At 34.3% G+C, this 14,601-nt stretch overlaps 1 protein-coding gene across 3 annotated transcripts; it reads right to left on the reverse strand.

Annotated features, from left to right (window-relative positions):
* Positions 1-9,916: 9,916 nt before the first annotated feature.
* LOC116118133 (F-box protein At5g39450-like) lies at positions 9,917-13,954 on the reverse strand. 3 transcript variants are annotated; one of them, XR_004126097.1, is made up of 4 exons: positions 12,026-13,954; positions 10,694-10,810; positions 10,491-10,552; positions 9,917-10,254 (listed from the first exon to the last, which is right to left on the reverse strand). XR_004126097.1 is itself a non-coding variant. In XM_031404101.1 (2 exons), the coding sequence occupies exons 1-2, from the start codon at positions 13,885-13,887 to the stop codon at positions 10,239-10,241; spliced, it is 1,878 nt and encodes a 625-aa protein (XP_031259961.1). In that variant the 5' UTR covers positions 13,888-13,954; the 3' UTR covers positions 9,917-10,238. The 3 variants fall into 3 exon arrangements, 1 of the variants encoding a protein (XP_031259961.1); XR_004126096.1 differs by having other exon boundaries at positions 10,491-10,810; XM_031404101.1 differs by lacking the exons at positions 10,491-10,552; positions 10,694-10,810.
* Positions 13,955-14,601: the final 647 nt, after the last annotated feature.

Below are 14,601 nucleotides of genomic sequence, written 5' to 3' on the forward strand. Positions count from 1 at the left end.
GAAAGAAGATTTTCTGAAGAGACAGGATTAACAGAAGTTTGGCGATCTTCCATCATGATCATTTGCATTAGACCCTTATCCTTAGATAAAGGACGATGAGGCTTTGGAGATGGAGGATATGAATGACTCAAAGAGAAAGAGTCAGGTATATTATCAGATGGTTTCCACGCTGACTCGTGTTTTAGCAAAATATTTTTCTCGCCTCTTTTGTTCGCGTTCCAACTTAATCTTTTCATCATGTTCTTTGCGGAGTTTGGCATATAACTGTTCAATGTTCCCAAAAGCCTGAACTGCACCAGAAGACATCTAAGGAGAGACAAAAGGTTGACTAATCTTTGGGAAAGGTGAAAATGAGGGTTGTCGCTAGACTAATGAAGAATCAAAAGGATTGGGCACCAAAGACATTTTAGGAAAAGTTTGTGGTTGTCTAAGTTTTTGCTTAAGATATTCCTGTTGAAGTGATGTCATTTGAGTTTTGAGCGACTTCAATTCTGCTTCCTTCTGGAGAAATTGATCTGAATGGCTATGAGAGGTGCTGGCAATGAACATCAATTCCTGATGGAGCTGATCAATCTGTTTTTGTAAACGAGAAATCAACATAGTTAGGTTCTGGGACTGAGATTCCACCTGATGAGTTACTAGCCAACTGATGAGTTACTAGATCCAATTTTTGTTCTATTCTGGTAATGGTTTTATTTTCGGCTAAAGCATTTTCATTCTGCTAATTAAGAACTGTTTCAGCTTGGGAGAGTTTTGATGTGGAGCCATCAAGCTGTATGGCTTTGGAAGGAACCACTTTTGGTTGTTGAGTCACAGTTTCCTTAAGGGAAGGAAAATCTGTGTCATAATTAAAATTTTGTCCTGTCTTTTGGGGGTCAGGTGATTGAATCATAATGATGGATTGGATAGGAGAAGTATGGACAAGGGGTGAATGGGTTGTTATGTTTTCTTTTGCAATCCACCAAAGAGCCTGTTGGTTTTTGGATCGTTTATGTAGCGGAAATATAAAAAAAAATTATCACAAAAAACCAATGATCCAATTACGAATCTACATCATTTTAATACAAGAAAAATATTTAAATCAAGTTAAATGTCATACCAACGTTTGGAGGCTCCTCTGATTGATATGATTTGCTCCCACTCCAAGTTAGGAATCAACTCTCGATATCCACACAAAGACGGGACAAACGTCGTTGAGGAATTATTAGGCTAGGTAATTTCCTCAACTATGGAATAAAAATCTACATAATTTTTCTTTGAGAGAAAAATTCTTCTCTCACCAATGGAGGCTCATGTTTTTAGAGATAGAGAGGAGGCTAGGGTTTCTTTTTAATTGTTGCAATAGCTTATTTCATTCAACTTAATGAATTAATTTTAGTTGCACTTAAATAGTGCACACTAAAACCCTATTCCAAATTGAAATAGCCATCTATTCCACTTGGATATTGAAATAGATTACCCTTACAACCAAACATGGCATTTTTCAATTCAAATTTAAAAACCAAATTTGAATTCACATTATCAATATTAATATTTATTATTAATATTGATAATGTGAATTCAAATTTGGTTTTTAAATTTAATTTATAAATATTTAGTTTATATATATATCCAATATTAATATTTATTATTAATATTGATAATGTGAATTCAAATTTGGTTTTTAAATTTAATTTATAAATATTTAGTTTATATATATATAAACTAAATATTTAAATATATAATCTCATTAATTTAATTTCCACATGAAATTAAATTTAGGCAACAACCTCAGTAAATTTAATTACCCTACGAGATTACCAAAATGCCCTTTCATCATAAATGATGAAAATACCCTTCTCACGAATTTTATTCTTAATATGTCTTCTATGTGTGCAACCCAAAGGCTCCTCATCATATCGGCAGTTAATTGTATCACGATTGACAATCAATCAATCGTCCCACTAGACATAGACCAAGATTGGCCTCTAGCCAGACATCATGGTCATTTGATAGATTCGGATTCAGAGAAACTGCTATCTATCAACGATATGGTTACCGTGCAATCCAATCCTTTCATCATCTATTATCTCATCAAGGCTGAGAAGTAATGTCAACCTTGGATATCCTTGATATCTCGATATTCGATTATTGAACCAACGACTAGAATAGATTGGATTGAGCTAAACCTCAATCTCATTATGGCCACAGATTTAATGTCGTTGACATCTACCGAATTACTCAGTGAGATAATTTCTCCCATACTCGGGAGTGATGAATACTCTGTCAATCCACCATAGTCTCGATCTACTTTTCAATGCAACCAACCACTACCGTTCTGAGAGTCCTGAATAGAACTATGTTGGGCTAGTGTCAAACTACACCAATCGATGCACAAGGCGCTCTGGTGATCTTAAATCTAAGGATCACATGCACCACCATTCGTTGGAGGATTTGTTCCATAGATACTAGGGTAACTATCTATGTGGAATCCTCTAGTGGGTTGGTCTGATGAACTTGCCTACAGCAAGCACCCATGTGTTGCATCAAGTTGTCACCAAACAACCTTGACAAGTGAGATCTATCACTACCTTTCGATAGGGTCGTCCAACACTATGATAGCTTTACCGTATTATCTATGCCCTAGGTCAAAATAATATTGGGGCTATGGATGTTTCTAGAATGGCCACATATGTGCTCATAGGGTTCTCACTATCGAGATTTCAAACACTTGATACCCTCGTCACGGTTCTACCACCCTAAGAACATATATCATTTTGTTGTACGAATATAATCAGATCATATGATATAGATAAATGCCTTTATTGATAATAAAACATGATTACAAAGAGTCAATTTACAAAATAGGATTGGCTCTAGGGCACCTACTCTAACAGAGCCTGTTGATAACAAGGTAAAAGTAAGGTGATTTAGCTGGATAGTTTTAAGGGTGATCTGGGTTTAGGTTCTAGAGGAATGTCCCATGAAGGTTTAATGGATGGTGATTCTTTGCAGGCTAGTGGAGAATATTTGACATAATAGTCAAATTTGCCAGATGGCTGACTAAGAGGGCCAACTTTAGGATCATGGTCTTCAAATCTGGAATGAAGATCTTTCTGACTGCATTGAGCTGTCTATCTTTTTTGTTTGGAATGATTTCGTCTGAAAAGATAATGCTCATCAATTTCCCAAATAGGATCATCAAGGCAGTCTGAGCATTGACAGTCGTGATTTTGGAGTAGGTGCCCTAGAGCCAATCCATTATTGTGGAATTGACTCTTTGTAATAATGTTTATTAATCAATAAAAGACATTATTTACTATGTGTGTGAACCATAGTTGTATGTATTGATATATGTCCTTAGAATGGTAGAATTGTGACGAGGATATCAAGTGTTTCAAATCTTGATGGTGAGAACCCTATGAGCATATATGATGGCCATTCTAGAAACGTCTGTAGCCCCAGTATTATTCTGACCAAGGGCACAGATAATATGGTAAGGCTATCATAGTGTTGAACGACCCTGTCGAAAGGCAGTGACATGTCTCACTTGTTAAGATTGTTTGCTGATAACCTGGTGCAACACATGGGTTCTTGCTGTAGGCAAGTTCACTGGACTGACCCACCAGAGGATTCCATATCGATGGCAACCCAGTGTCTATGGAACAAATCCTCCAACGAATGGTGGTGCATGTGATCCTTAGACTTGAGATCATTGGAGGGCCTTGTACACCGATCAGTGTAGTTTGACACCAACCCAATACAATTCTATTCAAAGTTGTCAATACGATAGTGATTGGCTGCATCAAGGAGTGTATCAAGACTATAGTGGATCGACAGAGGATTCATCACTCCCAGGTACAGGAGAAGTTATCTCACGGTGCAATTCAGTTAATGACAATGACAATAAATCTGTGATCATAGTGGGATTAAGTTGTTGCTTAATCCAATTCATTATTCCAGTCATTGGTCTAGATTGAATACAAATATATCGAGGGTAAACTACGGTTGACACTATTTCTATGCTCCAGTCTCGATGAGATAACAGATGATGCAAGGATTTGATTGTACGGTAACCATAACGTTGACAGGTAGCTGCTTCGCTAAATTCAAGTCTATCTGGTGGCTATGATGCCTTGCTAGGGGTCAATCTTGGTCTGTGTATAGTGAGATGATTAATTGGTGTTAATTGCGATACTACACACTATCGATATGATGAAGACCTACGGGTCACACACATAGAAGATAATTTAAGAATTAGTTTATGCAAGGGGCATTTTCATCTTTTAGTGTGAAAATGTATTTTGGTAATTTCATAGTACAATTAAATTTGCTAAGGTTGTTGCCTATATTTAATTTGATATTAAAATTAAATAAGTGAGATTATATTTAAATATATGTACACATATATTTAAATGGATTATTATTAATAATTAAATATTAATGTATTTCTATAAATACATTAATTGAGTTTAATTGAAAATAATAATTATTATAATTAAAATATCATGATTGGGAGTGTTTGGATATAGGGGCTGTTTGGGTTGAAGCCCAAGCCTATTCCTTAATGGAATAGAGTTTTATGAGCACTATATAAGTGCAAGGTTTTGTGATTTTCATAAGACAAGTGAAGAGAATTTTTCATTCAATCACTTTTCATTGAAAGAAAAGAAAACAACCATTTTCTCTCTATCTCACGCCACCTTTCTTCATTGAATCAATGTTTCTTTGATTCTTGATTTGGTTCTTGAAGCTAAAAAGGATCCAGTAAATCCCTTTTTAGCTCTTCGGGTTATCTTTGTGTGGATTACAGCTAGTTCGATCCTACTCTTAGATTGGTAGCGAACCCAGTCAAAGACAAGTTTGAAGGAGCCTCCAAACGTGCGTATGAACTCTAAACTTTACTCTGATTGTTCATATTACTGTAGATTTTGATTTAACATATAAACTGTATAATTTGTGCCCTTGATCTTGGCTTTAATGGGAATGATCTGTGCTCTAAAATTTTTGTTTCTACTACCATGAGTTAGATCATTTCCTAACAAAGATCAAACAGAGTATGACCAGTGACTGAATCAAATTGATGATAGACAGGAGCACCAGATTGTTGAAATGAATGAATGGAAAGTGCAGGTTCTCATACTGCTGTAGCTGGTGAGACTGGAGTGATCATGAATCGAGTCTGTTGAAGACTCAAAGGTGGACCACTGGGAGTAGTTAGAGACTTAAATCTGATAGTTGTTGTTCCGTCACTGTTATCATGCATGGTAGAGTCTATAGAAACTATTGGAGTTTCTTTTTTATTAAGAGACTTATAACTTGTTACCCAAGAGTCTGGTAATAGTTTAATCAAATCATCTTTGGAGATCTGCCTAGGAATATTGATGCAATGAGGAGTATTCTGAGAGTCAATAGTAAGAAGCAACGCATCAGTAGTTGTAGGAATAGCGAGATCAAGAGCATGGTCTTGGATTCGCCAAATCATCTAGTAATGTAAAGTAGTTGCAATACTTCCTGGTTCAAATCTGCACCGACAATCTGTAGTTGAACTTTAAGAGCTTTGGAGCAATGGACATTAGAGAGAGACATATTGAAATTAGGAAACAGTGTCATAATGAATGTTCTAGCATTCAAAGTTGTATGTGCCGTTCCTATTCAAGCATGTTGATATTGGACAAATCTGGTGTCCAACAAAGTGATTCGAACAGAGACTGGGAATCTTTTTTTGTCATGGTATGATAGAGCAAGTCTGATAGCACCAAAGTGTACATGAGAGTAAGAGTATCCTTCATGGATCCATTGGGCAATGGATTCTTGAGGAATTTCCAGAGTAATATATTGTTCTTGAGTTGTGGCTAGAATTTGACACTTATCAAAAGTACTAGTCTACACATACTCTTTTACTGGCTTTCTAGAAAGTTTAACAAGAGTTTTAAAGGTTTTAGACAAAGAAGAAGAAGACTTAGAAAATGTTGTATAAGGATTTACAATATGAGGGATAGTATCTTGGATTTTTTGGTTTTCTAGGATATTTCATACAAACTATCTACTTTAGAAGAAGATCTAAATAAACTAGTATTTATTGAAGCAATAAATGTGGATAAAGCTAAAGAAGATTTCATAAGTATGAGTTCAACCTCTTGGATGTGTAATACAACCTCAAATAGCAAGAATAGCTCAAGACCCATAACAAATTAAAAACATAAAATATAACTAGGACTTAAAGGAGCCAATATCCGAGGGGGGTAATCATCCATACACACATAAATTAGAACCAATAAATGACTTAAAGAAGGCAATAACCAAGGGAGGTAGTCCTCCGCACACACTAGACCTCAGATTAATTTTATATAAATTCATTTTAACTTCAAAACCTGAACAGATTAATCACATCATTTAACGAAACATTTTCTTTTAAAGCCCATATCACGTAATGTCGCCTATAATCCTGATGACCGGGTCAGATAATATCAAACAAATATGCAATTTGTAACCCGATGACGTGGCCATAATTTCAGGTTAATTGTGTATAGCATAATAGAATAAATTTAGTTGGACCAAAATAATCATGTTAGAGTTCAAAGTTCAGAAACTACGGAAAAAAATATTCATTTTCATATATTATTTCATAAGTCATAACTATAATTATAAAACATTTTCTTGGCTTTGTAAAATAAATATTAATTTACAAAAAAAGAAAAACATTTTCTTTAAAACGTTTTTAATAAAACATTTCAATTTTAAAAAAGCTTAAAATAAATATTGCTCAAGTAAAGAGATTTTTCATATAAAAACATAATAATTTTATTTGTTTTCTAAAAATTGTAAAACAAAACAAAACAAATTATTTTCATATTACAATTCATCATTTGCAACACACAAAATCGTAATTCATATTATAAGCATCAAAATACCTACATCATCAACGATTTTTAATTAATTACCTTAAGCAATAGCGAAACCAACTTGTATTAGAAACGTACACGTCCAAATTCTCACACGCAACTACTCGACCCTATACAATAATGAATAAATCTAAATCATACATATGAAATATTTCTAATATCCAACTCTCTTGTATTAATCAACATTCTAATTCCCATACATTTTATGGAAAAAGCTGAAAACTTCGCAAAAGGTTTCGCATAAGTAATCCTACACCCACAGGTTTCAGAAAGTCATGAAAACACCCATATTTTTAACTGACGTTAAGAAACTATTTGGACTCCCTAAGGTTTTCCATAATTACATGAGGATGATAAAAATGCCTAAATAGACACTTTCCCCCTTGAAGACAAAAATAATTTTATAAATTTCATATTCTTTTATTTTTAAAACATAATTCAAATTTTGATAAAAAAAACAAATTAAAGAAACCATAAAAATTAAAAAAAATATGAAAATACTAAAAAGCTAACAAAAAAACTACATGAAATTTTTATTTTTAAGTATTAATGGTTCTCAATATCAAATGTCAAGTTCACTAATACACCCTTTATCATGAAATATCAATTGCTTGTTGAACCTTGTATTGCTTGAAAATAGTATACTCCAAATTCATGGGTCCAAGAGTTTGATAAAACATTCTTGAGGAAAAAATTGTTAAATTTCATGTTCTTATTTGTTATTAATTTAAATTTTTAAGTTTTTGAACAAAAACCGTAATTTAAGTTTTAAATTTGAAGATTTAAAAAATATGTATATAATTTATATATATATAAAAGGAAATAGCCAGGGGTCTTTAATCTTTAATTTTTAAATTTTTTAGCTTTTTAATATTTTTACTATTTTTTCATTTTTCATTTTTACGGTTTCTTTAATTTTTTTTATAAAAAATATAAAATTATTTTTGTCTTCAAAAGGTAAAATGAGCATTATATATTGTCAAGGGGGAAGTTATATTTAAGCATCTTTATCACCCACCAGTGGTTATGGCAAACCTCAAGGGGTTAAATGTGTCTTCTGCCTTTCTGAAACATGTGAGTGTATTAGCTACTTATGTGAAACCTCATAAGTGAGTATTAAGTTCCCCTTTAATAAATGTTGATACAAAAATCTGCACCAACCAGAGAATTCCGATTGACCCTATCATAATCGGATGGATGTGAGCATGATTAAAGATAATCATCAATGAAGGTATAAAGATGCAATAAAGTAAAAAGTAATGAAAGTTTTTAAAGTGGTTCGACGAGGTAAACTCTGAAGCCTACGTCTACTGTTTTGTATTTTCGATAAGAGCTTACAATGTAAATTCTATGAAAATTTTGTAACCCCTTTTTCATAATTTGAGGGGGTTTATATACAAGATTTGTAAAAAGGAAATAGCGAAAACAAAAGGATTACAATTGATCTGAAATGTAATTCTAATATTCTCGCGATTGGGCACTGGGATTGCGCAGAAATTGCTGTTGATCTAATCTTTTTTGCAATAACTGAGATCTGAGATAATCCGGGAATGGATTGAATGATTGCTCGGATTATTCGCGACTATCTTCTGCTGGGTCGAGCTACAGCTCAACGAGCTTATGCTGGGTCGATCAAACATCGTTGTCGAGCTGGTTCTGGGTCGAGCATATCCTCACGATAGCCCAAGTTTGGCGAAAAAATCACATACAACAATAAAAGTTATAAACTATTTTAAAATGAATTTCCTTTCTAGTTCTTCAGTTCTGACCAGATTCTGTCAAAACTACGTAGTAAGTTCATTGTGCGAGAATTCTATAAGAATTTTTATACTCATTAAAAAATCACGAAAATTTTATGAGTTGTTCATGACATATTTCCAAATAGACATGAATTTTTCCAAAATTTTTAATACACTTTAAGATGACTAAAATAATTCCCGAAATGCAATAGTTTTGTGAAACTTGAAAAAACCAGGATTTTAAAACCATAATGAAAATTCAATATAAAATAGAATATTTAACAAAATTTTACGAAATAAAATTCTGCATATTCTCTCATGTGTTAAGAACGCCACACAAAAGTAATTTATTTATTTTATCCAAAAAAATATTAATAAATAAATCCAAAACCTAACATTGTCAGTAACAAAGCAAAATTCCAAGTTTATTGAAACTAAGTAAAACTAGATTTATCAAATTATATTCTAATTACAAAATAATATAATATAGTATTAAAAATTAAGAAATGTTAACTGGAAATTAGATGAAGCTTAAAGGTTTTTTTTTATAATGTATGGAAAAAAAAATGCAAATTTAGTTGCAATTATAAATTTATAGAAGAATTTGGATAAAGGAAATCAAAAGGCACTTGAATACTTATCCTTAAAAACAAATGAAATGTGAAGAGGTCTAAAAAGTATTACATTATAAACCACTACTAGATAATCGAGTCGAGTGATCAATTAAAACTCTTAGATATATTATTCGAGAGGTCTTGAGTTTGATTCATCTCAACTCCTAATAAAAGTGGCTACTAGAATAAATCCTAATAAAAATATGAGTCAAAATTTAAGATTATATATTAAATTTTCATCATTTTTAAGACCATGAACCAAATGCAAGCATTTATTATTTTCGTTGGATATTATTTAAAAAGAGAACCCCCATCATTTTATATTACTGCGGGTACACCCCAATTGAATCATAGTCCAATCAATTGGGCAATTACCCATTTGAATAATTGAATTATGGTACAATCAATCCTTAATCAATGTTGTTGTTCTTGGTGAATCGGGCTAGTGAATTTTAACAAATCCAACTCCGATACCAAACTCGAAGAATCAAAAAGGCCTATCTATCAGTAAGATGACGGCTTCGACCTCTCGAGTTTAAGGGCACAGAAATTTGATTTCTTTAACATCTTTAGATGTAAAAATTATATCATATGCAGACACAGAAGGGACATTATAAAGCAAATAGATATGGGGAGACAGCAGTTTGGTTTTCATATTCTTCAATCCAAATGCATAAGAGACTTCAATAAGATCTCTTATTTTCTTTCCACTAATAAAACACCACACTGGCGTTTATAATTATAACACGGATGCTTATACCTAATATTTATTTCCATAAGAATCTAAAGCTCATGGAAAATCTTGTACAAATACAATGAAATTTACCTCAACTGTATGTATTCTATGAAAAAGAAATCTTCTGTCATGTGCAGGGCAATTGATCTATGAACCATCAGCAGCAGCAGCAGCTAGAAGGCCGAGCTTTATGTAAGGCTATCACATGGCAGTGCAGCAATAATCAAAGCTTTGCTTTGCATTGTAATTTACTGATCATAGATGTCTACATATGGTTTTGCCTGCAAAGAGAAACATGGACCTCAACTAAGAAGTTCATACATTAAACAATTTAAAGAAAGAGATTAAAGAAGCAACGTCTCGCTCACAACAGCACTGTGAAGTTAATCAGAAAGTAATAAACAGTGCATTCAAGTTATCTAAAACCTGACTCAGACTCAAAGGGCTAACTAAGCTATAATAATTATAAATTTCAAAATTAAGTCTGAAAATCCATTTGTTTTATCCATTGAAGTACCTTGGAAGAAGGATAGCAAGGTCATCCGATGAGGGATGTATTATGAGGTCCCTGTGCTGTCACTGAAGGTATTGCATAGAGTCAAATGAAATATATGAAGCTGCAAGTCATTTTCCTAAAAAGCATGCCCTACTAGGGTTGTAGTAACCAGTCTTATGTATATTAGAGGCCTATGAATTTGTTCCAAAGAAAAGATCTCTTACTTCCACTAGGACTTCGATCCCTATATCTCCTTGCTTCCACATAAAAAGATGTAACCAAGCTATCCCTCATCATGTAAAATATCTTGTTTCCCCATCGCTAACAGCTAAAAGTCTTACCTAATCCACCACACATATAAGAGAAATAATAATTATTAAAAAAATTAAATATTGAAAAACATATGCCTATCTCAAAATCAACAAGAAGAAACCGCTTCACTCAACTTGTGAAATCACTACTCACTACACTAAGGGGGGAAAAACATATTTCAAAATAGACAACACGATCTGACCAATTATAGAACCAACGGATGGTCAACTTGTATAACAATGATGAACAAATCAGAAGAAAACATACAGGCCAGTGTGGTTAATCACTTTCATCCACAAAAATCACTTAGGAGTGAAATTGGCCTAAAGATCGTAAGAAGAAAAAGATACAGAAAAAGGTTAACTGCAAAAGGACTAAGAATTAGGTTGGGCTTTGAAGTTAGAGAACACATATAGAGCAACTATGAAGTTGATCCTTGGCAGGTTTAACTCAAATACCATGAATAGTAAATATCTCTCCAGGGGAATAAATAGCCAATATCCAGTTTTTGTATAAATTAAACAGTCTTTCACCATTCTTTTCAGCTTATTGCACAAACAAAAAATTAAAAAATCCAACCACTTCTGATTATCCTTGTCTGCATATTGTTATCTTTCTCTCACTGGCCTGAACATGTCATAGGTCTTTCCAGTTGAAAATTTGTGTGGTATTAGTTTGGTAATACAGTGGTGATAAGAGTAACCATCCAAAAAAAGGGTTTATGTTGATATAAACAACAACGCCGCTCCACTATCATGAACCGCTCTGAAGACATGGCTGAGGGATTCAGGGTTGAACGTCATAAAAATTATGCCTCCTTCAGTGAAACCAATTGACTTTTAGTTAAGATGGCAAAACGTGGTCCTAACAAGTGGTATCAGAATAAAAAATCATAGATTCAATTGAGGGAGTGTCAATCTTAGGGAAGGGATTGTTGGCAGCGATGCAAAGATATTGTTTATTCATGTGACAGCTCATAGAAATGCTCAAAGGGTTCAACATCAATTTTCATAAAAGGCTTTACAACACTTGGTGAAAATTTACTGGTTCTCAGCCTAGATGGAAAATCCTTATTGTAGCAGTTTAAGGGTATGAAACACGGTAACATAAAATGAAAATTTAAATATAATTTTAAGATGTTTAAGTAAGACAGATAAAGCAAGAGCATAGAATAAAAGACACGCATCAATAACTGAAAAACTTCAAAAGGAAAAGACAGACATTTGGGGGGGCTCAAGGCAAACCTTGGGGAAGACAAAAATGTAGATGTATTTGAGAAGCCAGCAAAAACATTTGAGTAGGACTTGGTCAAATAAGAGAAGTTCGCAATTGGAGGTAGAGCAGGAACTCTTTCACCTTTCTTCAAAAGTTCCGGCAAGTTAAGCCTCTGCAAGGTCAAGACAGCTCTAGATTCTTTCCAAATGAAGGCGAGTATGCCATTTTGAGTTACAAAGAGGGAACCAGGCTTTGAGCCAGGATATCTAAAACCATACCCATTAGCTATACCTTCTCCGCTGAAAGCATGCTTGACATTGACTGGAAGGGAATCTGCATCATTATCCCAAGGAAATGGATCCAGTGAGGGCTCATCTACATTCACTATAAACATTGCTGACCCATTTGGATGCAGAACATAGTGGGTGCCTTCCAAAATTTTGGTCGCAATGAGAATCCTTTGCCCGCGAGACTCCTCATAAGATAGCAAAAGAAAGAACAGAGCTTTTCCAGGCTTGTCTTCAGTAGGCCTCCCAGGTGGCCAACCAAAAGTTCCTCCCCATAGACCAGCATACTCTTCGTCTTCCCTTGGTGCCTGCATGGGCAACTTGTAAAGGGCAAACCGACTGTCATGCATGTTCGGCCATGCTCGATATGAAGATAACCTTATAGTGGAGGCATGTAATATTAGTCCTATTGTATCTCCCAACTTCAGAAATTCATGAAGTTGCGCATGCCTATTCTCACTTCCTGAAGAACTATTCTTTGAAATTGCACGACTGCCATTTATTGAACTAGACTTCCCTAAAATCTGTCTAATGCTATCCTTAAAATACCCTCCAATAGTTTTCGTCTTGTTGCTATGTGTGTGTCCATGATCCCCATTGAGCGAACCATGTAAACCACTTGGACGATCAAGACTCTTTCTGATCTCACTCAATTCTATCTGAGTAGGATCTGAAGGAAGTTCAGGACCTGCCCTCCAATTGATGTTGTCTCCTCCAAGCTTGTACATGCGCAGAAGCAGTTTTCTTCGTTCCAACAATACAGCCAAATCATTTCCAAAATTCTCCATATCATCCCTAAAATGAGGAAATAGCGGCCCACCTGCTGCATCAGGGACCTTCAGACGAACTTGGCCTGTTACAACCTCAAGCAACTTTCTTCTATCACTAAAAGCCAACTTGCTGAAAGGTACCACAGCCTCACTCTGTCCTAATCCCCTCTGTGACCTCGACAAGTTACTATTTGACCTACAAACCTTCTGCGATACCTCCTTCTCTGAACAATGAGCAAAGCTCTTACTTTGCAACAATTTACACCTTTGATTCTGTTGCTTAGGCTGAACCTCAAGCAACAATACATTACAGCTCTGGTCAATACCCTTCACCGAACCAGGATAAAAATAATCACAACCCTTCTCCTTTCCATGAAGAAAAAACGTTGTAGCACCATTGAAATCACCGACAATTTCAAACACCGGCGCCCACAAAATGGGGCCATCCTTAATGCCTAATGGACCAAGCTCTTGAGGTATTATCCGGCAGCCAACAACAGAAACAAAACCAGGCATAACATACACCACATTGCCAAGCTCAGGGTTCTGATGAACCCAAATTCCAATCAATGGCTTAACACTAATGAGAAAGCGGCAAAGCGCCTTATACGAAGACACCCCCTTTCTCCATTCAACAAGGTCTCCATTACTAAGAATTCCCACCACATCACACTGTGTAAGCCAAATCTTTTCAGAAGCCACAAGTGCACATAAACTCTTACAACATAAACTAAGATTACATATATCTCTTGGTGGCAAAGACCTTGATATAATTGCAAATATATCATCAGGCAAAGCCACAAGCAAACTAGAACCACAAGATTCAGGCAACATAACAATAAACTATATACAAAACTCCACAATCAACAATCAAACAACACAATTAAACAAAAAAAAAAATGCTTACTTCAAAAGGGTTTAAAACAAGAACCCACCAAGGAAACGAATCAGATTCTCCGATTTGAGACAAAATTGGAGTGGGTATGTGTGAAAATATCTGAAAACCTAGGATGAGTTTGAGAGAAAAGGTGAAGTCAAGCAAAGAATCAAAGTCCACACCCAACAGTGGAAACAGTGAGTTTGAATGGCAAAGGAATAATGAGAGAGCATTGGAATTTTCAAAAAGAAAATAATGATGATTAAGATTGATAAAGGTCGAGGTTGAGTTGAGTTTGGTTTGGTTTGGCAGCCAATATTGAAGAGAGAGAGCTTAAAGGAGAAGCCAAACCTCAAAAGTCCAAAACAACTTCTGCCATTATCATTATCTTTTAACTCATTATTTGATTCCCTCTACTTCATGTGTTACATGCTAGGTGGGCCATCTCTTGTTGCATGATTGCATGTACATTATTGTAATTTCACGCTAATTATATTATTTTTATTCTTTTATTTAGAAAAGAATGACTTGTATACTTAATTTAAAATTTTATCACAAGATTCTTTTTCATGTTTATTTTCAAGATATGATTTTTTAACGAGAGAATTCCGATAATTACCCTTACAATTTAGCTATTTTTCAAAATATATAAATTTTAAATAGTTTTAATC

The sequence above is a fragment of the Pistacia vera genome, unplaced genomic scaffold, assembly GCF_008641045.1.
Source record: "Pistacia vera cultivar Batoury unplaced genomic scaffold, PisVer_v2 Contig838, whole genome shotgun sequence".
NCBI lineage: Eukaryota > Viridiplantae > Streptophyta > Magnoliopsida > Sapindales > Anacardiaceae > Pistacia > Pistacia vera.

What these genes read in the sequence shown, in the direction of transcription:
- LOC116118133 (XM_031404101.1), bottom strand. Translation starts at nt 13,887, where the DNA reads ATGTTGCCTGAATCTTGTGGTTCTAGTTTGCTTGTGGCTTTGCCTGAT.